A 24,365-nucleotide genomic window follows, 5' to 3' on the forward strand; every position below is an offset into this window, starting at 1 on the left:
TTCCAAGAAAAAAATCAACAGTTAACAAATAACTAAATTTATTGTAGACCATTTGGCTTAAGGATGGAGACATTTTCTTGGGCTTGAAGGCTGTTTCACTCACTGAATCACTAACTATCTTCACACCTCAGTTTTTTCTCCTGAAAAATGGGAATAACAAAACCCTTATGACAGGATTGTTATGAGAATTAAATGAGATGCTACTGGTAAAGTGATACCTGGGTACAGTAACTTAGCAAGAAATCATAATTTTCAATTAATGTCTTATGTGTTAGAATTTAATGATTAATTATTAGTAATAATATGAATGAAAAGATGATTAAAAGCTAGAAACAGTGCATCCTGGTTACAAAAGTAAATGAGGCATATGTGAGCATTAAACATGTTGATGCACTGGAAGCACTGACCTTACGCCTAGTGGTCTGTGAATGTTATGCATTGTGACTATTGTCATAGTCAGAGTTATTACTGCCCTTTGTTCTCTTCACCCCTTTTTACTCCTTCGTTTCTCCTTTCTTTCTTTTACTCCTTCCCTTCTCCTTTCCTTCTTTTCTACAGAACACCATCTCTTCCACACCCTCCACACAATTACTGCTTACTCTCTTCCTCTCTTTTCTTTTATTATGAGTACTGTTTACAACTGTTCCTCCCTTTGACACATCAAAGGCTTCCTCTTTGGACTTGTCACAAACCCTTACTCCTTCCCAGATCTACTGAATTCCTGGCTCACAATTACTGCTGTGAGTCCTCCCCCTTAATTCTGCCTCATGGTTGCGGTGAGATCTTCTCTCTTGGGTTCATGTTCCATCTTATTAGTTATCACATCTGCCTAGCAATATTCTTGAATTCCAGATCTGGCTGGTTAATTGGGAGCCCAAACAACACACCACTGCTCTGGCTTCCCCATCTCCTGCTGCATTCCTTCTCCAGGGTGCACTCTCCACCCAGGAGCTCAGTCCTCTGATCCATGATCTCCTTTCCTCTTAGTAGATGAGACAGCAAGCTTCTATCAAGTCAGAATTACCTTGTTCATGGTTTAATTGTAAGTTGAGTGTTTCCTTTGTGTCTCCTTCACCAACAGTTTGGTAATGGAAGTTTTCACGAATCACTGAGAAGAGAAAGGAAAGGCAATTAGAGATCCCAGACAGTGACCAAGAGCTGCATCTCATAGTTACACATCCAGGAAGGCTGGAACCATCCAGCCCTCAGGGAACCCTGGACTTCAGTGGGTCTCATGTGACCTGTGGCTTGACATTGCTCCTGGAATCTAACAGCTGTTCCACATTGAATATACTTCTCAAGTTTTAAAAAAGAATGGACATATGAAGGAGGAAAACCATATGATCATCGCAATAGTAGAGAAAGCATTCGACAAAATTCAACACCCATTTAGGATAAAAACCCTCCAGAAAGTAGGCATAGAGGGAACTTACCTCAACATAATAAAGGCCATATATGACAAACCCACAGCCAACATTGTCCTCAACGGTGAAAAACTGAAACCATTTCCACTAAGATCAGGAACAAGACAAGACTGCCCACTCTCACCACTATTATTCATCATAGTTTTGGAAGTTTTAGCCACAGTAATCAGAGAAGGAAAAGAAATAAAGGAATCCAAATTGGAAAAGAAGAAGTAAAGCTGTCACTGTTTGCAGATGACATGATACTATACATAGAGAATCCTAAAGATGCTATCAGAAAATTACTAGAGCTAATCAATGAATTTGGTAAAATAGCAGGATACAAAACTGATGAACAGAAATCTCTTGCATTCCTATACACTAATGATGAAAAATCTGAAAGTGAAATTAAGAAAACACTCCCATTTACCACTGCAACAAAAAGAATAAAATATCTAGGAATAAACCTACCTAAGGAGACAAAAGACCCATATGCAGAAATTTATAAGACACTGATGAAAGAAATTAAAGATGATACAAATAGATGGAGAGATATACCATGTCCTTGGATTGGAAGAATCAACATTGTGAAAATGACTCTACTACCCAAAGCAATCTACAGATTCAATGCAATCCCTATCAAACTACCACTGGCATTTTACACAGAACTAGAACAAAAAATCTCACAATTTGTATGGAAACACAAAAGACCCCGAATAGCCAAAGCAATCTTGAGAAAGAAAAACAGAGCTGGAGGAATCAGGCTCCCTGACTTCAGACTATACTACAAAGCTACAGTAATCAAGACAGTATGGTACTGGCACAAAAACAGAAGTATAGATCAATGGAACAGGATAGAAAGCCCAGAGAAAAACCCACGCACATATGGTCACCTTATCTTTGATGAAGGAGGCGAGAATATATAATGGAGAAAAGACAGTCTCTTCAGTAAGTGGTGCTGGGAAAACTGGACAGCTACATGTAAAAGAATGAAATTAGAACACTCCCTAACACCATACACAAAAATAAGCTCAAAATGGATTAAAGACCTAAATGTAAGGCCAGACACCATCAAACTCTTAGAGGAAAACATAGGCAGAACACTCTATGACATAAATCACAGCACGATTCTTTTTGACTCACCTCCTAGAGAAATGGAAATAAAAACAAAAATAAACAAATGGGACCTAATGAAACTTAAAAGCTTTTGCCCAGCAAAGGAAACCATAAACAAGATGAAAAGATAACCCTCAGAATGGGAGAAAATATTTGCAAATGAAGCAACTGACAAAGGATTAATCTCCAAAACATACAAGCAATTCATGCAGCTCAATATTAAAAAAACAAACAACTCAATCCAAAAATGGGCAGAAGACCTAAATAGACATTGCTTCAAAGAAGATATACAGATTGCCAACAAACACATGAAAGGATGCTCAACATCATTAATCATTAGAGAAATGCAAATCAAAACTACAATGAGATATAATCTCACACCAGTCAGAATGGCCATCATCAAAAAATCTACAAAGAATAAATGCTGGAGAGGGTGTGGAGAAAAGGGAACCCTCTTGCACTGTTGGTGGAAATGTAAATTGATACAGCCACTATGGAGGTTCCTTAAAAAACTAACAATAGAACTACTATATGACCCAGCAATCCCACTACTGGGCATATAACCTGAGAAAACCATCATTCAAGAAGAGTCATGTACCAAAATGTTCATTGCAGCTCTATTTACAATAGCCAGGACATGGAAGCAACCTAAGTGTCCATCAACAGATGAATGGATAAAGAAGATGTGGCACATATATACAATGGAATATTACTCAGCCATAAAAAGGAACGAAACTGAGTTATTTGTAGTGAGGTGGATGGACCTAGAGACTGTCATACAGAGTGAAGTAAGTCAGAAAGAGAAAAACAAATACCGTATGCTAACACATATATATGGAATCTAAAAAAAGAAAAAAAAATGGTCAGAAGAACCCAGGGGCAAGATGGGAGTAAAGATGCAGACCTACTAAAGAATGGACTTGCGGATATGGGGAGGGGGAAGGGTAAGCTGTGACAAAGTGAGAGAGTGGCATGGACATATATACACTACCAAACGTAAGGTAGATAGCTAGTGGGAAGCAGCCGCATAGCACATGGAGATCAGCTTGGTGCTTTGTGACCACCTAGAGGGGTGGGATAGGGAGGGTGTGAGGGAGGGAGATGCAAGAGGGAAGAGATATAGGGACATCTGTATATGCATAACTGATTCACTTTGTTATAAAGCAGAAACTAACACACCATTGTAAAGCAATTATACTCTAACAAAGATGTTAAAAAACAAAAAAGAATGGACAGTGGAAAAGTTGTAAGTAGTGGTCAACCCCCTTCAAAATGATCAGAAAACAGTGAAAGCCAATTTAAAATAAATAATACACGTGGAATGTGTTTTGTAAATTCTATGTGCAACTAAGACCAGGGAAGAAGCAGAGGGATTTCTTCAGGAGAAAGCTAATATTTCTAGAGAAATACACCTACATTATAGAAGAAAAGCCCTAACATCTTTCGAAGATGGAGATTTAGAAGGAAGGAAGGAAAGGAGAGAGAGAAGAAGGAAGGAAGGAAGGAAGGAAGGGAGGAAAGAAGGAAGGAGAAAAGACCTTGGGTCAGGGAAGAAGACCTGTTATAAAGAGACATACAGTGAAGAGGAACTAGTACTTCCCTGGGGTAGGATGGGTGGGGAGAAATCCAGAAAACAAGGAAAGACACGTTGTGAAAGACACAGACAGGAAATGAAAATTTTCTGAAAGGCACAGATGGGAAGTGAATACTAACACAACTGTACCTCCTGGGGGCAATACTCACTGAGGGGTCAGGGCAGTAGGGAGATGCTTTTTCTGTCCCCAAGACATGTTGACTTCATGCCCAGGCCAACTTTGGAAGAGGACATGGGGGTAAATGTTATGTGGGTGAGAGGTTTAGAGAACATAAGGAGGCCTAGGCATGAAGTCAACATGTCCTGGGGATGGAAAAAGCATCTCCCTACTGCCCTGACCCCTCAGTGAGTATTGCCCCCAGGAGGTACATTTGCGTTACAGTTGCAGGCATTTCAATGATGGGGGACAGGAGGCTTCTCTGACCCCTCTTACCAGCATCTTGGCTCTGGGCCACTGACAAAAGGGTCTGGGAGGCACCAGCGGCAGCCTCCCCTGGGGGCAGGTGGGCAGCTGTGCTGAGCCAGGCAGTGGGCAGTGCAGCTTGAGGGCAGCAGCAAGCCTCACGTGTAGGAGATCTCAGCACAGGAAGCCCCGGAAACTAACACATGTGATGTGGGTCCTGGGGTCCAGGGAGGGGGATCCCTACAGTACAGGGAGAGGATCAGAGCCCCTGAGATGTGGGCAGTAAAGGTAACTGCCATTCCCTTCCTATCCATGGCCTGGGGATGTTCTGGCTACAAATATAATATTGACTCGAAATCTGTGGCTAGGTATTTCATTTCCTTTATTCCTTTTTCTGACTTAGATATCACACTGGAGAAATGAGATAGCTCTTATTTTACAAGATATAATTTTCACAAATAAACACATCTCATTCTTTATACTGACTTCTTTTACTTTTTCTCTGTTTAAAAATCCTTTATTACATCTTTATTTCCCAAATAATAAACTTCAAATTCCTTGGCATAGGGTGTTAGACCCTCGAAAATCACCTCCAACTCCCCTTTCCAGAACGAGCTTCCAAGCCCTCCCACCCATGCTCCGTTTTTCAACCACATGGTTCTGCAGGTCCACTGTTCCTTTCCTACTTTGTAGCGTTCACATTCTGCCCCCTCCCCAATGCATGGGTATGTGCTGGCCTTCCCTTGTGAATTCTCCATTCTTTGTTCGGGCACAGGACTGCATTGAATGACAAATCTTTTCATACGAAGAAAATCTTTCCATCTTTGAACATGTCTGCAAGTATCGGATAGGGCTACCTCCTTTCCTACAAAAGGCATAATTCATGCCTTCCTCCAGAAAAGTAGAGACTCAAATCCTATGTTTCTCAGCACCAAATTCAGGTCCTGGCTGAGCAATCATTTGTGGGATTACTTGGCTAAGGTGTCACCCCCACTATGCGTAAGCTCCATGAGGACACAAGTCATGTGTGTTTTCTTCTCTATTGTATTCTCTCTCTGCCTGTCATGTAGTAGTCACTCAATATAATAACTGTCAAATATAATGAAGAGTGAATGAATGAATCAGTGAATGAAGTGGACTTGAACCCCCAAAAGTTGTTGAAAGTTGTAATTACCATTTTGGAAGTTTCTGCAAACATGAAGTAAATCAGGATAGGTCTTCAGGTTAACTCTGCTGAACAGGGCATCCAGAATTGTCTTGTCAAATTTCTTCTCCAGTTCACTGAGAGCATCATACACCACTCTATCCACTGGGACCAGATTTGTACAAGCTTCTTGAAAATGCTTAAAAATATTGAATGGTGAATTATGTAGCTTTGAGTGTATGGGTTATAGGAGACTCAGATTATAAATAGACTAATTGTTCTCTGGTGAAATATTAGAATGTTACACATATTTGGATGACTTCTAAAATATTCTCCATCATAAAAATAGACTCTTATTTTGTTAACCTGCCTCTCTGACATTGATGGTCACTTAAGAGAGCAATTTTGAAGAATAAAAGTCGGTTCAAAGTAGAATGTTGTGTGAGGGCTTTAAGAGCCTGGACAGGATGCTTCAGGAGTGGCCCTTACTGGTACTGAGAGGCCATTTAGTTGACCAGACAATAACCACTGCCCTTCCCTCCAGGAAACCATGTAACCACTCTCCCCTTCTGTGAACGTTGCCAAAGCGCAAATAAAATTCACAAAGACAAAAAGAAGACTTGTCCTCAGTATCCCCAGGAAGGTCCACTGTTAACCTTTACCTGTATTCTGTATCTGGAAATGTCTAAAGTGCAAGAAACGATTTGGAGAGTGAGCAGCAAGCGTCTGCTTCCAAATTTATCCTACCGTGACACGACTTCCCTATGAGTTCAATCACTTCAGGTTCGAGTGCGTAAAATAAGAGGGCTTTGTAATGAAATGTTGCCCAACTCACTTATTTGCTTTAATTTTGTTATTGTTATCATATTGTATCAAAATATCTAAGATGCTCCCTACCTACTCGCCATTCCCATGTTGCCACATCTCCATCGCCATGCGCCTCCCCTGTTTACTACAGAAGAAGGGATGTTGTCTGTGATGCTGCTTCTCCTCTCACCTCCTAACTTATAGGATGGCGAACGTCCCTGTTCATAGGAGGATCTTTAGCCTGCTCATTGCATCCTAAATTTGGCAGGTTATCATGAGGGAATTCTCCTCACTTACCTCATACATCTGCTCAGGGATGAAGCCCCGATCTCGGAGGCCCATGAAGAAAGGAAACGGCTTTGTTATTGCAGTTGCAATCTCCACCTTATTTTCTTTGAAAAGCCTGAATATGAACTCATAGAAAAACTGCTCCTCTGGGTTCTGCTCCTCTGGGTTCTGGTCCCCTGTGATCATTCTGAGAAACAAAGACACAATATGAAAGTAGACGTTGAGTTTCTGAGAGGCCCATGGAGGTCAAAAGATTTTATTTTATTTATTTATTTTTTACAGCTTCTGAATGTTTTTATATACAAAATTATATATTATAATGACTATTCTTTTTTCTACATGAATATTTACTACATATATTTTTATACAATTTTTAAAGGTTATACTCCATTTACAGTTATGACAAAATATTGTCTATAATTCCCCGTGTTATACAATATATCCCTGTAGCCTATGTTACACCCAATAGTTTATATCTCCCAGTCGGTCACCCCTAAATTCCCCCTTCCCCCTCTCTCCCCACTGGTAACCACTAGTTTGTTCTCTATATCTGTGAGTCTGCCTCTTTTTTGTTACATTCATTAGTTGGTTGTATTTTTTTACATTCCACATATAAGTGATGTCATCCAGTGTTTGTCTTTCTCTATCTGACTTATTTCACTTAGTATAGCGCCCTCCAAGTCCATCCGTGTTGTGGCAACTGGCAAAATTTCATTCATTTTTTATGGCTGAGTAGTATTCCATTGTATACATATACACTATATCTTCTTTATCTGTTCATCTGTTGATGGACACTTAGGTTGCTTCCTTGTATTGGCAATTGTAAATAATACTTCTAGGAACATTGGGGTGCATGTATCTTTTTGAATTGGTGTTTCTGTTTTTTTCAGATATATACCCAAGAGTAGAATTGCAAGGTCATATGGTAGTTCTATTTTTAGTTTCTTGAGAAACCTCCATGCTGTTTTCCACTGTGGTTGCACCAATTACATTCCCATCAACTGTGCAGGAGGGTTCCCGTTTCTCCACATCCTAGCCAACATTTGTTATTTGCATTCTTTTCGATGATAGGCACTCAATGGAGGGCCAACATGTGTAAAATGATGTTCTTGTGCAAGGACCAGAATAGATGGAATTTATTTACTTAGAGAATAATCAAGGGTGCAATAGAAGAATACACTGGGCTTAAGGAAGGTTTGTACATAGAAGTGAAAGAGTTTACCCTGTGCTAATCAAAACTACTGTAAAAAGACTTTCACCCAAACTCTCTTTGGAAAACATTGAATTTTAAAATTGTAAAAGCTTTACAGGAATTTATATGATACTCAGATGGTTAATTTTATGTCTCAACATGGAGGGTTTGGGGGATAAGACTAACATTTTATTTTAAATTGGTGAACTTTGAGTAAGCAGTTTGCCTTCCATAATGTAGGTGGGTCTCATCCAATCAGCTGAAGGCCTGAATAAAACAAAAAGACCAGCCTCCCTGAGTAGAAAGGAATTCTACAGCTGAGTGCTTTCAGAGACTCTGCTGGGTCTCTAGCCTGCTGGTGCATAGCAGACTTTGGACCTGCTGGCCTCCCTTAATGTGTGAGCCAATTCCTTACAATAAATATCTCTTTCTCTCTATATATATGCACACACACACACACACACACACACACACACACAGCCTATTGGTTCTGTTTCTCTGAAGAACCCTGATGAATACATATTACAAAAAAATAAGTTACAGACAAAGAAATAAAAAAACAAACTGAGACAATACTACAGAACCTACCACTGAACTGCAAGTCTTCTTAGTTAATAACAAGTAGAATAAATCTCAGGAAGGTGTAAAGGAGCTAGACCTCTCCCATCTGTAACTGCAGGGGCAGGAATGGCATTCCACATCATAAAATTAGGTCAAAGACACTCCTCTGATAAAGTTTCAATTAATATTGAGAATATGTCTTTTTCTTTGGTCTAATATAGAGACTTGTGTGAATATTCAAAACTAGGACAGGTTGCTCTATATCTAAACCTGCCTGTGGAAGTGTTATATACATGAAGAAATAGAAGACCTCTGGATTTCAAACATAACCACACCTGTGAGAAGTAATTTAGAGACTCAAAAAGCTTTATAATTCTGATTCTTACTTGATAAATTGTTCCCCCTTCTGATAATGTCTTAATAAACTTCTCTGTATTTCTAAAAGTTGTAAAGACTCAGCATTTTTTAATCCCACCATAAAAGGGTCATTGGAACTTTCCATTCTCCAAATATGCATCAGGATAGAATAAAATCCATTCCTTCACTGAATTTCTTAAAAAAATGTTTTTGCCCACTACTGGGCATGTGCCCTGGGAAGGCCATAGTTCAGAAAAAGTCATGTACCAAAATGTTCATTGCAGCTCTATTTACAGTGGCCAGGAGATGGGGGCAACCCGGGTGTCCATCGTCGGATGAATGGGTGGGGAGGATGTGGTGAATGTATACGGTGGAATATTACTCAGCCATAAAAAGAAGCGAAGTTGGGTTATTTGTAGAGAGGTGGATGGACCTAGAGTCTGTCGTGCAGAGTGAAGTGGGTCAGAAAGAGAAAGACAAATACTGTATGCTAACACATATATGTGGAATCTAAGAAAAAAAAATGTCATGAAGAACCTCGGGGTAAGACAGGAATAAAGACACAGACCTACTAGAGAATGGACTTGAGGATGTGGTGAGGGGGAAGTGTAATGTGTGAAAAAAAAAAAAAAAAAGAAAAAAAAAGTTTTTGCTTAAAGATAGCTGATTGAAAACAAGTGCTTTCCCCCTCTCTCACTGGAGAGTGCTCTAAAATGACAGTAAAGAAATTAGAGTCACAATGACAAAGACAAGGGGATTGGATGAAAAACTTAAACCAAAGTCTGAAAAAGAAAAAGTGGTCAGAGCATTCATCATTACTGCTGGTGGAGGATGCTCCTAGAGGTCACAGAGGGGCCCAGGGTGTCTTACAGGCCCCTGGGGAGGTAGTGGAGGTGGGGAAGAAGATGCAAGAATGAAAAGAGAGGGATTGTTTGAAAGGAGAAAATACAAAACAATGTGCTCCCCAACTCTTTCCTGACCCCACCATACAGAACTCCTGCATCCAGGCAAGAAACTAGAGGTTTCCTCTTAAGGAAAATGTAAACGACACAGAAGAAAGGTCTTCACCTTTGGGCATTTGGGATTTACCCAGCAAAGCTACAGGTTTTCAAGCCCATCTCATTAAATGCAGTTCCAAGCTAGCTTATCAGTGCCTCACCCTTAAGAATGAACAAACAATAACAGGCCACAGATATCTGTGGAAACTAACAGCACAAAGGGGCAGAACCAAGATGAGCAGAGAGCAAAAATGACTCCAGAACAAATAGAAATACTACGGGGAACAGAAGAGAGTTTCTAAAAAACAATTTTCATACACAGTGGAGAAGATATTATGTCCAGGATGCCATGAAGAAAAAACAGGAAAATAAGATAATGGGCCTGGAAATTTAAAGTGATTGCTGAAAAATTTTTTTTTTAAGTTTAACCAGGGCTTCCCTGGTGGTACAGTGGTTGAGAGTCCGCCTGCCGATGCAGGGGACACGGGTTCGTGCCCTGGTCCGGGAGGATCCCACATGCCGCGGAGCGGCTGGGCCCGTGAGCCATGGCCGCTGAGCCTGAGCGCCCGGAGCCTGTGCTCCGCAACGGGAGAGGCCACAACAGTGAGAGGCCTGCGTACCACAAAAAAACAAAACAAAACAAACAAACAAACAAAAGTTTAACTAAAATGGTCATAAGATAAAGACAAGGGAATTTCCCCGGCACATAGCTGGAAAAAAAGAAAAAATCCAAAGGAAAAATGAAAAGTAAATTTGAAACATTTAAATGTCTAAAGCAGTCATTCAAGTGTGTATGTAGATTCAGAAGTAAAAGGAAATGCCTAACAAATACACCCCCTGTTCAATCATTCATGTGTGAAGGCAAAATAGCTGTGCAGAGGCTCAGAAAACATTTTACTCATGCACCCTCTGTGTTGGTCACACGGTTTTCAATGCTCTATTTTCTTTACTTCTGGACAAAGGTAGGGTTGCACCTTCCTGCCTCCTTGGGCTGATGGGTGTAGCTTTGGCAGAAGAATTTGGAGCCAGCACCTGTGAGCCATGCCCACTGTTTCTCTGCTACAGTGGCTGTCATTTCAGATGGCGGCTGTTCATCAGCTAGAGATAGTCCAAGATGAGGGTTCCCTTAAGCAGCCGGTGACCCACTGAGATTTTAGAAATGTTTGTTCCAATAGAATAATCTACCCCATTCTTACTGACACACTGTCTGGAACAAATTATTTGCTGATACCCTATAATAAGAGAATCAGGAAATCAATACCAGCAAAGTTCTGTTATATCAATGAAAGAAGTGGAAGGCACCACTAAACCCAGTTAATATACTGACGTCTTAGACATAGAGAATGGACTTGAGGACACGGGGGGTGGGCGCGGAGGGGGAAGCTGGGGGGAAGTGACAGTAGCATCGACATATAAACACTACTGAATGTAAAATAGAGTGCTAGTGGGAAGCAGCAGCATAGCAGGGAGATCAGCTCGGTGCTTTGCGATGACCTAGAGGGGTGGGATAGGGAGGGTGGAAGGGAGGCTCAAGAGGGAGGGGATATGGGGATATGTGTATGCATATGGCTGATTCACTTTGTTGTACAACAGAAGCTAACACAGTATTGTAAAGCAATTACACTCCCATAAAGGTCTATGAAAAAAATATTGACATCTAAAAATTGTAAATTTCATTTGAGAAAAAAAAGTACATCTCAAAAATTATTTTAGAACAGTGATTCTCAAAGTATGGTCTGGGGACCCTGGGATTTTGTGCAAGACCCTTTCAGGTGTCCTCAAAGTCAAAACTGTTTTCATTTAATACTAAGATGTTATTTACCCTTTTTCTCTCTCATACTCTTACAAATGTATAGTGGATTTTTCCAGAGAATACACGGCCTGTGGTATCACAGTAGATTGAATGCAGAAGCAGATAGGAGAAACCAGCTGTCTTCTACAGAACTAGCTATTAAAGAGATTTGCAAAAATATGAAGGGTGGCTAATCTCACTAATTTAGTTTATTTTAGAAGACAGTTATTTTTCATAAAATAGGTCATTTATGTTAGCAGGTAGTGAGTTCATTATTAGTATTATTTTAAAATGATTAAATAAATATATTTAAGTGTTCAAAGTTCAACTTTCTAATATGGTAGATAGTAATAGGTATAACCTACATTAACAAAAACTAGCTCTTTGGATTCTCAATAATATTCAAAAATGTAGAGGGGTCCTATAATCAAAAATTTGAGAAGCCTTGTTCTAGAAAGAGGATATATACTGTATGCAGTAGTAAAAGTATAGTAATCTTAATCTAAAACTTCAGAGTATATTAAAAATCTTAACAATCTGGGCAAGTTAAAAAACTGAGTTAAATGATTTATTTCAAAGATGCTAAACTCAAATGGCATGGTTTCACATTTGATGCTATCAATCAGAGAAATATTGGGTTGGCCAAAAAGTTCATTCGGGTTTTTCTATAACATCTCATGGAAAAACCCAAATGAAATTTTTGGCCAACCCAATATATATTTGAGAATTAATTAGAAATCATAAGGGTAACAAATAGAGTCAAAATGAGACTATAAATCTTACAAAAGAATAAAAGTAAAGAAAACATACTGTTTTTCTTAAACAGAGAAAACAAAGAGACATTAGATATTAAAAGTGCCCCCAAAATTTATAAGCAAAAGATATATGTCATTTAAAACAGATTAACGCTTCCCTGGTGGTGCAGTGGTTGGGTGTCCGCCTGCCGATGCAGGGGGCGCGGGTTCGTGCCTCGGTCCGGGAGGATCCCACGTGCCGCAGAGCGGCTGGGCCCATGAGCCACGGCCGCTGAGCCTGCGCGTCCGGAGCCTGTGCTCCGCAACGGGAGAGGCCACAACAGTGGGAGGCCCGCGTACCGCAAAAAAAAAAAAAAAAAAAAACAGATTAAATTACTATCTTAGAGTATGAATGAAATAAAGTACAAATAGAGTCTAACTACCAAAGACACACAAAAAACAAAGTGACATTAAAAATGTTAAAAGTCAAAAAATGGGCAAGTGACGTTAGACAAAGGCAAACAAGATAGAAAGCAAAATTCACAATATATGTATTTTAATAACAACATTTAAGACTGCTAATAGACAAATCTTTCATGGTCGTTACAAAATTTCACTTTCAATTTTTAACTCCTCAAGTATATTTAAAAAGATATATGGGATATAAGTTTTAAAAATTGCAAAAATATGTATTAATAACTTGGTCTTAAACACAAGAACATACCCTGAATTGATCTAAATAATAAAGAAAAATTGAATAGGTACATGTTCTAGCTATAAGACGATATTACTATAAATCAAAATTTTAAAACAAAAATTTTGTTTTAAGAAACAAATCTAACTTGCAGTGGTTTAAAAAGTTCATTTTTGGCTTCAGCTCTAACATTGCAAAGACCTTGGAAGTCATCACTCCTATCCTTACAAAAATAAAAAAGCTGAAAAAACTGAAAATCAATGAATTTCAGGCATGTACAGGAAAATTGAGGCCATAAGTCAAACTGTCACCCTAAAAACTGGATTGATAGACAAGTCCGGAGAATCACAGATGAGATCAGCTACCTGGAATGGAAGCCACTAGAGCCATAGACCAAAGGAACCCTTAAATGGTAAGTTTGATGACTTGCTGGAGGCTGAGTGTAGACTTACATGGGAATGAGAAACTCCTAGGGACCACTGGCTTAGGAGAGCCCCCAATCTTTTGTGGGTTTTACTTCCAGGAACCCCACCAGGTACTCATGGTGAAGAGCCAAGAAAAATCCTCTGCTCTGGCAGAGGGAGAGGGGAAAAGGAAACTTTTTTAAACAGCCCAGAGCATTCTCCATAACAACGGTCTACTCTCTAGAGGAAAGCACTTTGCCCAAGCCTTATCTGAACTAGGGGAAGGTCAGTTACCAAAATCCAGCTCCTTCTAGGCTCTGTCTCATTTAATGGGGTGAGGGAAGGGGAAATAGCTAAGAAATCATTCTAAAATTTACAGTCCAGGAACACAGTTCCACTACAAGATTGAGATTTAATCATAAGATTAAAGCATGCTTTCTCTCCCTAGTACCCTACCACTATATCAATAGGGCTCCAGTATAATAATTGAGGATTACAGCTGAAAGAGCTGCAAGGCTCTATTTAATGAGCTCTTAGGGAAATCCAAAGAAAATAGGGGACACAAAATGAGAACACTAGAGGAATTTGAAGCCTCTGTCACCTAAAGCCAGAAAAAACATTAAACATGGCCCATCTCCTAGCCAGGTTAACATAAAACTTCACAGTAAACATTCATTTGCCTCAGTTTCTATTATCTGATACATCACATCTGGCTTTCAAAAAAATTACAAGGCATACCAAAAGACAAAAAACAGTCTGAGAGACAAAGCAGTCATCAAAACCAGACTCAGATATGACAGGTTTTCAAATTATCAGACAGGAATTTAGAATAACTATGATTAATTAATATGTTAAGGGCTCTAATGGCAAAAGCAGAACATGCAAGAACATACGGCTAAGTAAGGAAAAAGATGGAAACTCAAAGAAATAATGAAAAGGGAAATGCTAGAAATCAAAAACACTACAACAGAAATGGAGAATGCCTTTGATGGGCTTATCAGTAGATTAGACATGGCTGAAGGAAGAATCAATGAGTTGAAGATATGTCAATAGAAATTACTTAAAATACGAAGAGAAAAAGTATAAGGAGAAAAAAACACAACAGAACACAATATCCAAGAATACCAAAAAGAACAGATATACATAAGTGGAATACCAGAAGGAGAAGAAAGAGAAAAGAGAACAGAGGAAATATTGGAAGTAGTAATGGCCAAAAATTTTCCAAAATTAATAACAGACAACAAACTACAGATTGAAAAACCTCAGCAAACACCAAACTAGATAAATACCAAGTATCTATGAGTCATTTCATATTCAAACTGAAGAAAACCAAAGTCAAAGAGAAAATGTCTCCCCCAAGGAAGAGAGGGGGAGAGGGGTCAGGGAGCCTTACCCTTGGAGAAACAAGGATAACAATTACATCAGATTTCTCATCAGAAACCATGCAAGAGAAAATGTAGATAAAAATTTGAAGTGATAAAATTAAAAAAACCCTCCAATCTGGACTCTTATATCCTTTGAAATTAAGAATTCAGAGCCAGCACCTGGTTAACCATGTTCACTGTTTTCTCAAACAAACAAAAACTGAGGTAATTTATTGCCAGAAGATTTACCACGAAAGAAATGTTAAAAGAAGTTCTTCAGGCAGAAGAAAAATGATATGGGTCAGAAACTCATATCTACATGAAGAAAGGAAGAGCATCTGAGAAGGAATACATGGAATAAAGGAATAGGAATAAATAATTAAAAAATTTTTTTCCTATTCTAAGTTGATCTAAGAAATAGCTGTTTGTTCAAAGTGATAAGAACAACTATGTGATTGATAGTAAATGGATAAGTGAAATGATAGACAGCAGTGTTAAAAAGGACAGGAGGAAGGAACTGGTGACATTTTGTTGTAAGATGCATGCACTGACCATGAAGCAGTATATTGTAATTTAGAGTGGACACGGCTAGTTGTAAATATATATTGCCAGCTCTGGGGAAACCAATAAAATGCTTTAAAAGAAGTATAATCAATATACTAAGAGAGATGAGAAAATGGAGTCACAAAATGCTCAATTAAAACCAAAAGGCAGGAAAAGAAAGGAAGAAAAAATAGAAGCAAGTACAATGAATAAAAAACAGTTACAAACAGTTATAAAATACAAAAAACAGTTACAAATATGGTAGATTTTAATTCACCATATGAATAATCACTTTAAATGTGAATGGTCTAAATACACCAATTAAAAGACAGAAATTGACAGAGTGAAAAAAAATAACACCCAACTATATGTTGTCTTTAAGAAAGCCACTGTAAATATAAAACACAGATAGGTTAAAAGTGAAGGGCTGAAGATATGCCATGACAACGTTCATCAAAAGAAAGTTGTGGTAGCTATATTAATTTCAGAGAAAGACTTCAGAGCAAGGAAAATTGTCAGAGACAAAGAGGGGCATTGTATAAAAATAAAGGGTCAATTTCTCCAAGAAGATTCAGCAATCCTCAAAGTGTAGGCAACTAACGAAATAGCATCAAAGTACATGAGATAAGAATTGATAGAACTACAAGACGGAACAGACAAATCCATTCTTGTTGTTGGAGAATTCAATACGCCTTTTTTAGTAATTGGTAGAACAAGCAGGCAGAAAGTCAGTAAGAACACAGTGACCTGAACAGCACCATCAATTAATCTGATTTAACTGACACTTACAGATTATTCTATTCAACAATGACAAAATATACACACCACTCAAGTTCATGTGGAATATTTACCAAAATATACCACATTCTCAGCTGTAAAACTCATCTTAACAAATTAAAAAGAAAAGAAATCAGAAAAACTATGTTCTCAGACCACAATGGAATTAAAGTAGAAATAACAAATAGAGTTGGAAAATTCCAAAATACTTAGACTAAACAGCATACTTCTTCTCAAGCACACTTGAGAAGAAGTCTCAAGAGAAATCTAAAAATAACTTGGACTAAATTAAAATGAAAACACAGCTTAACAAAATTTATGGAATGCAGCACGAAAGTGCTTAGAGAGAAATGTGCAGCATTCAAATGTATGTACCAGAAGAAAGATCTAAATCAATAATTTAAGCTTCCCTCTGAAGAAACTAGAGAAGAAGGAGAAGTTTAAGCCTAATTCGAGCAGAAGAAAGGAAATAATAAAAATTAGAGTAATAATCAATAAAATTGAAAACAGGAAAACATTAGGAAAAAAATTAATGAAACCCAAAGCTGATTTTTTTTAATCAATAAAATTGATAAACTTCTAGCCAGGCTAACAAAGAAACAAAGAGAAGACAGAAATCGCCAATTTAGTCCCTATTGGTCCCACGAATATTCAATCACTATTAGTCCCACGAACATTAAAAAATAATAAAGAAATAATACTATGGACTACTCTATCCCTACAAATTTGATAAAAGATAAAATTTGATAAAATTCCTTAAAAGAAACAAACTGCCGAAACTCACACAGAGAGATAGATCAGAGAGATAGATGATCTGAATAGGCCTATATCTATTAAAGGAATTGAATCAAAACTTAACAGCTCTCCAAAAACGAAAGTACCAGGCCCAGATGGTATCACAAGTGAATTCTACCAAACCATTTCAACTATAATCTCTTCCAGAAAATATAAGCAGAAGTAACACCTCCTAAGTCATTCTATGAGGTCAGCATCACCCCACCCTCACCTCTCAGTGCCTCTCTTTTCCTGCCTGGAGGCCAAAGGTTGGCTGGACTTTGAGCTCCACTGGCTCATCTTCCCATCTCTCAGGTACAGGTGGGTAGCAGAGGTGGGATGCACTGTCAGCCTCCAACAGAAAGGGTGCTGGGCGCTAAGGACCTGCAAGGCTGCACCGCTGCCAGTAGCAATGCCACTGCCTTCTTGGGGCCCAGCCAGCACCAGAAATAGCCCCAGCTTAGAGGAGTTTTCACACATTTTAATATTGTTTTAATTGTTACCAACAGTAATGATTGATGATTGACAATAACATCTTCTCTTTTTAAAAGTCAAATTTCCCTCCTTCTCTAACCAGATGTGTAATACATCCCAGAATAGAAAAAAGCACCTTCTCCCTCCCTGCCTGTTTGCATTCATGCATGTTGAGCCCCATCTACTTTCAGTTCCTCCTATTGGGTGTTCAGAGGTCCTGAGTTGACTCTCAGACTCAGGGCCACACAGATGGGCTCTGACAAAACTGGTCCCCCCACTACCCAGAAACTAGAAAAAGGTTTTACAACAGTTGGGAGTTCGATTTGGATGTAAATTTTTCTGAAAAGACTCTTACCTACAGACCTGTCTTTGGAGGTAGGGATCAAGGAGGTTATGGGGGAAATGAGAGGGCTCAGAGGCCACAAGGAATCATCCAGCCTTGTAGCAAGCCCCAGAGGGACCAGGGAATTCCAGCAGTGCCCACCCAGCTGCATGGCAGTTACGAGAAAAGAAGGTGATGTGAGTCAGGGTGTCCTTAAGTTTCCACTGCAACGGCTGGCTAATCCACTGCAATTTTTGAAATCTTACTTCCTCACTGTTTATTGATTTGTCATCCATTCTGTTTATATCTATAGAATGAGGCTGGGAAGACAGAAATAATGAGTGTAGATGCCAGCCTTAGGAGAGATGCTGGACACAGGAGGCCAGGACTAACCTGCCGCTGATGGGGGTACCTGTACTTGCCATCTTCTCCTTAGGCCACGGAGCTGGCCTAAGATCACTCTTGATTAGATTTTCACTGCCTCTGTCCTTTCCAGGAGCTCTGACAAGAAAGTTTGCCCATTGATGGATCCTTCGGGTGCGGCTCCTAAAGGGTAAAAGGAAAGTGAAATAGCTGAGCTGTGCGATGTGCCTGCACCAACAGGCTGGTCTTCTCTCCGCCCACTCTCAGCCCCGGGGGGTGGGGTGGGGGGAGGAGCAGGGCCATTTCCTGGCATCCACGGAAGAGAGGGGACCACTTGTTCCCGCAAAGGAAAGGGGGCAGGAAAGTCTCTTGAACTCAAACAGATCAAATTTGCTTTGAGGTGACATGGCATAGTGGCGACGGGGAGGAAGAAAATGCCACGTTTGCTCCTGCGTCTTGCCAAGGTGACTGTGAGACGAAAAATGAAAAAGGCAGACATTTCAGATCTTCTCTTAGGCCCATGGGCTGGCCAAGCACAGTAGTGAGCCTGGACTGGACGAGTTAGACCCAGTGTTCAGACACAGGACTGGAGAGAGCCGAAATGCTGGGGAAAATATTCTTCAAATTTCTGGAAAGCAACCAGAGGCCAGAAAGAACCCTCCCAATTCCTACAACCAGAAGGAAGTGCTAAGTTTGGGCAGAGAAGCCTGATGTGCAAGTCTAAGTTTTCTTGAATATGTGGGCATTTTACAAATGTAGCCAGGAGTGCTTGGGAAAAAACTGAGCTCCAAATAGTCACAGAAATCTCAAAGAAAGTGACGGGCTTCTCATTAGATGGGGAAAAGTTTGGAACTGAGACTACCTACACCTTAAAGAACCATGTGATGATGCTAGCTAACAAGTGTGTTACATTTATGTTTGTACATAATTTTTTCACTTACACCCAACCCTCATTTTGTAAAGGATTTGAAGCAACTGAGAAAAACACACTACATCAGCATCAAGTTGAAAGATAAAGAAATAGGAGCAAAGCACAAATAAAATAAATAAACAAAACCAGAAGACTAGAAATCCAGGCAGGACAATGGGTCAAATCAGAGATGAACAGGAGTCAAGGTATCTGTAGAATCCAAGGTCTTGGTCAGGGCCGTGGGCCAAAGTAGGTGAGAGCTGGGAAGCCTCAAAGTAGTATGTTTCGGAAGTATGTTCCACTGAATCTGTCTTCTTCTGGCTCATTATAGATGCGCTAGAAAATTTGCATAAATATGTTTGCCAAGTGGAGGGGACAAAAGATTTCTACCCTTCTGCCCGTGTCTGTTCTCTTTCCCCCAAAAAAGTGAACACACATCTGGCTGGGACAGATTCCAAATTCCAGCACATGATGAGGCCAATGGGCAGTGTTCGTGTGCCTACCAGCTGCTACACACACGTGGGACTGCCTGCCTCTCTCTCTCCCTCACTTTGGTGGCAAAGAGGCTAGTAAGCTATGTCTCCGTTGGACACCACTGTTCCCAGCTTTGGGCCTCCGTTGGGCACAATGTCCCCGACAAGGCCTGACACAGACTAGACCAGCTGACATAAATATGCCAGCTTCTTTGCTTATGAGCACAAGGCCTTTGGTGTTCCTCAGCTGATGGTGGTAAGACTAGGACTTACAGGGTATTCCTGTCAAATTTACAAGAAAATCTTACTTGGCAATATCCTGCATTAGCCCAGATAACGATAGGAACTGTAGCTTCTGTTTTCCACTGTCTTTTTTTCTCTATGTTCACTAGAGAATCATTCTCTCTGGGATAAGATCAGGGATGCCTGGACCAAGCCCACTGATGAACCATCAGTTGATCCCTGGCTCCTAATGGAGGGGGGGAGTTGTCTCCTTTTTGTTCCGGAAGACCTGAGGGATGAGAAGATTCTGACCTGCCTCCTTGCTCTGTTCTCCCACCCAGATTTAGGTCAAGTAGGTGATAATCTCTGAAGGCGAGTCAGTGCTTTCTTTCCACCTGAAAAATTTCTTTCCACTTCGTTAAGTGTGCTGAGATCTGACACTTGGAATATAGGTGTGAATTGCAGAGTCCTGATCACAGTCCAGTGCTATGAGTTAATTTGCTATTAACTCGCCATAGTCGACCAAACTCCCATCTTTGAGCGCTAGTGGGATGCTCACTACCAGGTCACATAACCCATCCCAGATGGATCACATTTCTGTGAAGATCTGTTGCCCACAATTCACTCTCTGCTACCAACTTTTTAATCAGTTGGGATTTGGAGGTACAAGTAACCAAAACTGACTCAGACTAACTCAGACAGAAAATCAATTTCTTAGAAGTATATTGGGTAGCTCAAAGAATTTATAAGAAGGCTGGAGGACTGAGATCAGAAAATAGGCAGTCCAGGCAGAAAGGTCCTCAGCCCAGGTCATGGTATGTGGCCATCGATTTGACAAATGTGTTCTTTTCCATTCTGATTAAAAAGGAGGATCAGAAACCATTTTCCTTCTCGCTTGACAGATAAGATTATTCATTTACAGTTTTGTCTTGCGGTTATATGAACTCGCCCACCCTTTGTGGTACCCTAGTCCCAAGAGATCTGTATCACCTGGACCTCTCAAAGAACATCACATGGATCGGTTATGTCGGTGACATCCTGGTCATCAGACATTATGATGAGCAAAAGAAGCCATACATCAGAAAGTGCATGCCGTGTGTTTTCATTTATGTAAAACTTGAATACAGGCAAAACAAATCTGTAGTCATAGAAAAGCGATAGTCATAGACATCATAGATCAGTGAGTGCCTGACGCTGGCTTGGGGAGGAAGCTACCTGCAAAGGGCACAAGGGAACTTTCTGGGGTGATGGAAATGGTCTATATCTTAATTGTGGTTGTAATTATCAGGTTAGCCGAAAACTTCGTTTGGCTTTTTCCTTAAGATTTTATGAAAAAACCTGAATGAACACTTTGGACAACCCAATACATTTGTTAAAATTCATCAACATGCACACTTAAGTTGAATGCATGTTATACTTCAATAAAATTGAGCTCTTGCCCAATGTAGGTTAGCCTTAGTTTCAAGGATTCTTGGACCCTAGAACTGTTGTTTCCCATCTTTTTTCTGAGGGATAGGATACCTTATAGGTGTCCTGGAGGGGGAACCCATGGATCGAATACATTTGAGAGTCATTGATTTAAATAAAGTTAAACAGATTTCTACATTAAATGTAGAACACATTTAGAAATCTTTAATCTTTAAATGTAGAACACATTAGAAATCTTTAATCGGATGTATAGAGGGGGCATGCCCTGCTTCCCTGGAGTGGCTGCCCTAGGGTCTTCTCCTGGCCCTGGTTCTGCCCTAGATCCAGTTTCCACACACTTCCAGCTCCCAACTGCCAGCCTGGCTCCGACACACCTTCCTGCCTGGAGTTCTGCTGCCTACCACTGCATGATATCAGTTTATATTCAGGTTTCCTTTGATTTCAATTTTCTTTGGTAATCATTTTATCCTGACAAAGTACAGGCATTTCTGAGTCACCAAACCTCCCCTTTGTCTTTTTGTTTGTTTTTTTAAGTTTGATGATTTCTAGTAAATTTATTCAGTTGTGTAACAATCACCATCACCACAATTCAGTTTAGGTTCATTTTCATCACCCCAAAAAGTATAGAAGGAGGACGCGTCCTGGGGAAATAGAAGTGGGTAAGGAGGCCAATAGATGGTGGATTCCCAGTTCCCGGGGACCCTGGGGCTGGACCCTATGCCTCCTCCCCTTTGTACCCACCTCCCCAGGATGGGCCCGATAGGCAGCAACCCCCGCCCCCGACCCCCAAATGCCCTGGGAATCTCACGAGTTTCCGGAGGTGGAGGGAGGCTGCAGGCACTGCGGGCGGCCTTGTCTTTAGCTCTGCTCGCTCCGCCCAATTACTTTCACTTTCCTTTCCTCGGAAGCCCGGCCCTCACCGTGTGTGGAAAAGCACAGACTTCCTGTTTCGTCCACTGGTATCTCCCTGCCCTTCTCTCAGTCTCCCAGGAGCCATCCCCGGCCAGCCCCTGGACCCAGCAGGGGGCAGGAACAGGGAGCAATCTCAGCGTCCAGGTGGGTTTTCGTCTCGGCTGCTTTATTCACTTTTGGTGACTGGCTTTTACAGTTAAGACCCTGGCAGCAGCTGCAGGGTGAAACTCAACAGTTTAAACTGTGAGGCTCTTTCTTTGTAAAATAATGGTTTCCAAAGAGGTAGAGAGGGGATATGGGATTTAATAGGAGACTTAAAAAGAAGACGGATGAAGAGGGGGAGCAAACACACAGTTCGGTTCTTTTTTCCCTAAACTCTAGCCTGTTATTGTGGATGGAACTTGAGATTTGCTCTGTACCTTCCTTGTCCATGCAGAGTGATCCTGCACTCTGCCCCCAAAGGGCAACTCATCCGTTATTCATTGTACAAGTGACTAGAGGTAGTTGGGAAGCTAGTGGAACAGAGAAAATAAGGAGAGTACATTTAATTTCCTCTAGAGTGTATTAACTTTTTAATATCTTTTCTTTAAGCACATTCATGATAATTTTCTTGAAATAAATTCCCAGAAGTGGAATTTAGAACTCAAGGGAATACATATTTTAGGGTATTTGGTACCGATTACTAAGTTAACCTCCAGAAAGTTTGGACCTATTTACATCTTCACCGGGACTGTCTATGATTATTGCTATTATTTTTATCCTGACTAATTTGATAGGCAAACGTTATTAAATTATTTTTGTTTGCACTGTTCCGACTACTAGTGAGTTACCATGTTTTTTACATATTAATTGTGCATTTGACTCAGTTGCCTGTTTATGTCTTTTGCACTGAATGTTTGTCTTTGCCTATTCATTTTTCAGACCCCTTTACATAATACAAACCTGAATGCTCATATATGAGACACGGTAAAATGCACTAGTGAGAAATGGGACTTTGGTCAGGTGAGCTCTGCCTGGCCACCAAATACCTTGGGCTAGTTGCCTAACCTCTCTGTGCTTCATGTTCATCCTTGGCAATCATAACAGATGAAGAATGAGGGTTATGGAGGATGTTCTATTCTGAATGCTGTAGTATAATTAGTCATCCAGGGCCCCTTCCTCTTCTTAGCATGTGATCATTCTGGTGTTTTCTGGCTCTGTGCTGATCTTTGCAATATCCTTCCCCTATGCAGATGGTGAACGGTAGATTTCTTTCCCATCTGTTCTCTGTCTTCTAGGATTTCATCACAATTCTAGATCCCCTGTGGCATCGTCTCTTGTTTTCTAGTACTGTTGTGGAATGATTGTTTTATACAATGTATATTTTTTCCTGTTAACCTTAACTATTTGGGAATGAGGAGAAAGAGACAGGGTCGCTCAATCTGCCACTGGGATTAAATCCCTAGAAATAGTCATTAATTAACAGTTCAACTTTTTCTTTGACACAAGGTGAAGTTGGAAAAATGGAATCCATGTTTGTTTTGTTTTTAAAGAAATCTCTAGGTGATCGAAGTTTTTGTCAGTGACTCCCTTTTCTTGACAATTTGTCAAGAATATCATAGGTACATTTTCTTCCTGTTATAACTTACCAATATTTTCTCATGGCCTACCAATGGTCAAATATTGTAATGTCGCATGGGCACGGGAAAAGACATGTCTGTTCTGAGATGTGAAATTGACACATAAAATAAATCAGTCAAGTCACCTTTGCTAATCATGCCTTTCACATCCTTCGTGTTCTTATTTATGTCAGGCCTGTTTGCGTGTCAGAGATTGTAGGTGGTTTAATAAAGTTTCTAAATATTATCAGGTTTCCATCTTCCTACTCGTCTTTGAGCGTTCCCTTTTGTGTGAGCATTGCTAGTGTATACTTAAACTGAGTCCCGGCAATCTTGGTTAACTCAGCTCAGTGTAGCCACAGACCATAGTATTTAAGACTACACACCTGGAGCCAGAAAATTGGAATTCGTCCCTCTCTACCACTTCCAAGTTTTGCAACTTAGGGCGAGTTATTAAACCTCTCTCTGTCTCAGCGTCCTTGACAATATAAATAGGTGCAATCCAGACTGAAAGGGTTTTGTGAAGATCAAATAAGTTACTGCATGTGAAACCCTTAGTACACAGTCTGGCATGCAGGAAGCTCACGGTACATAGTAGCTCTATTTAGTACCAGCAGCCCCTTTGGGATTTCAATGTCACATTGTGGGTCACTTTCAGCTTCTATTGTTGCTGGGCATTGTCACTGCTTCCTATACCCATGAGTCTTTTTGGCAGATG

The 24,365-nt window shown here is 40.2% G+C and overlaps 2 protein-coding genes across 27 annotated transcripts in view; one reads left to right on the plus strand and one right to left on the minus strand.

Annotated features, from left to right (window-relative positions):
- Positions 1-24,365, minus strand: part of LOC101338830 (nuclear body protein SP140-like protein) — an 84,677-nt gene that overhangs the window by 54,420 nt on the left and 5,892 nt on the right. For 12 of the 14 annotated variants that reach the window (XM_073807166.1, XM_073807165.1, XM_033859571.2 and 9 more), the window contains exons 1-5: positions 20,700-20,734; positions 18,135-18,287; positions 6,765-6,942; positions 5,691-5,859; positions 1,025-1,108 (exon numbers count right to left, since the gene is read on the minus strand). In XM_073807166.1, coding sequence (XP_073663267.1) covers positions 1,025-1,108; positions 5,691-5,859; positions 6,765-6,942; positions 18,135-18,287; positions 20,700-20,719 — 604 coding nt within the window. In that variant the 5' untranslated portion in view covers positions 20,720-20,734. Of the gene's footprint in view, positions 1-1,024; positions 1,109-5,690; positions 5,860-6,764; positions 6,943-18,134; positions 18,288-20,699; positions 20,735-21,945; positions 22,054-24,365 lie in introns of those variants that run through there. The other 2 variants (XM_033859572.2, XM_033859573.2) reach the window with 2 other exon arrangements.
- The window catches only part of SP110 (SP110 nuclear body protein), a 44,656-nt gene continuing 42,330 nt past the window's right edge, over positions 22,040-24,365 (plus strand). For all 13 annotated transcript variants that reach the window (XR_012332954.1, XR_012332955.1, XR_012332956.1 and 10 more), the window contains exon 1: positions 22,040-22,193. The gene's annotated coding sequence lies outside the window, so the exon portion shown is untranslated. The remainder of the gene's footprint in view (positions 22,194-24,365) is intronic.

This window comes from Tursiops truncatus, chromosome 7 (genome assembly GCF_011762595.2).
Source record: "Tursiops truncatus isolate mTurTru1 chromosome 7, mTurTru1.mat.Y, whole genome shotgun sequence".
Lineage (NCBI taxonomy): Eukaryota > Metazoa > Chordata > Mammalia > Artiodactyla > Delphinidae > Tursiops > Tursiops truncatus.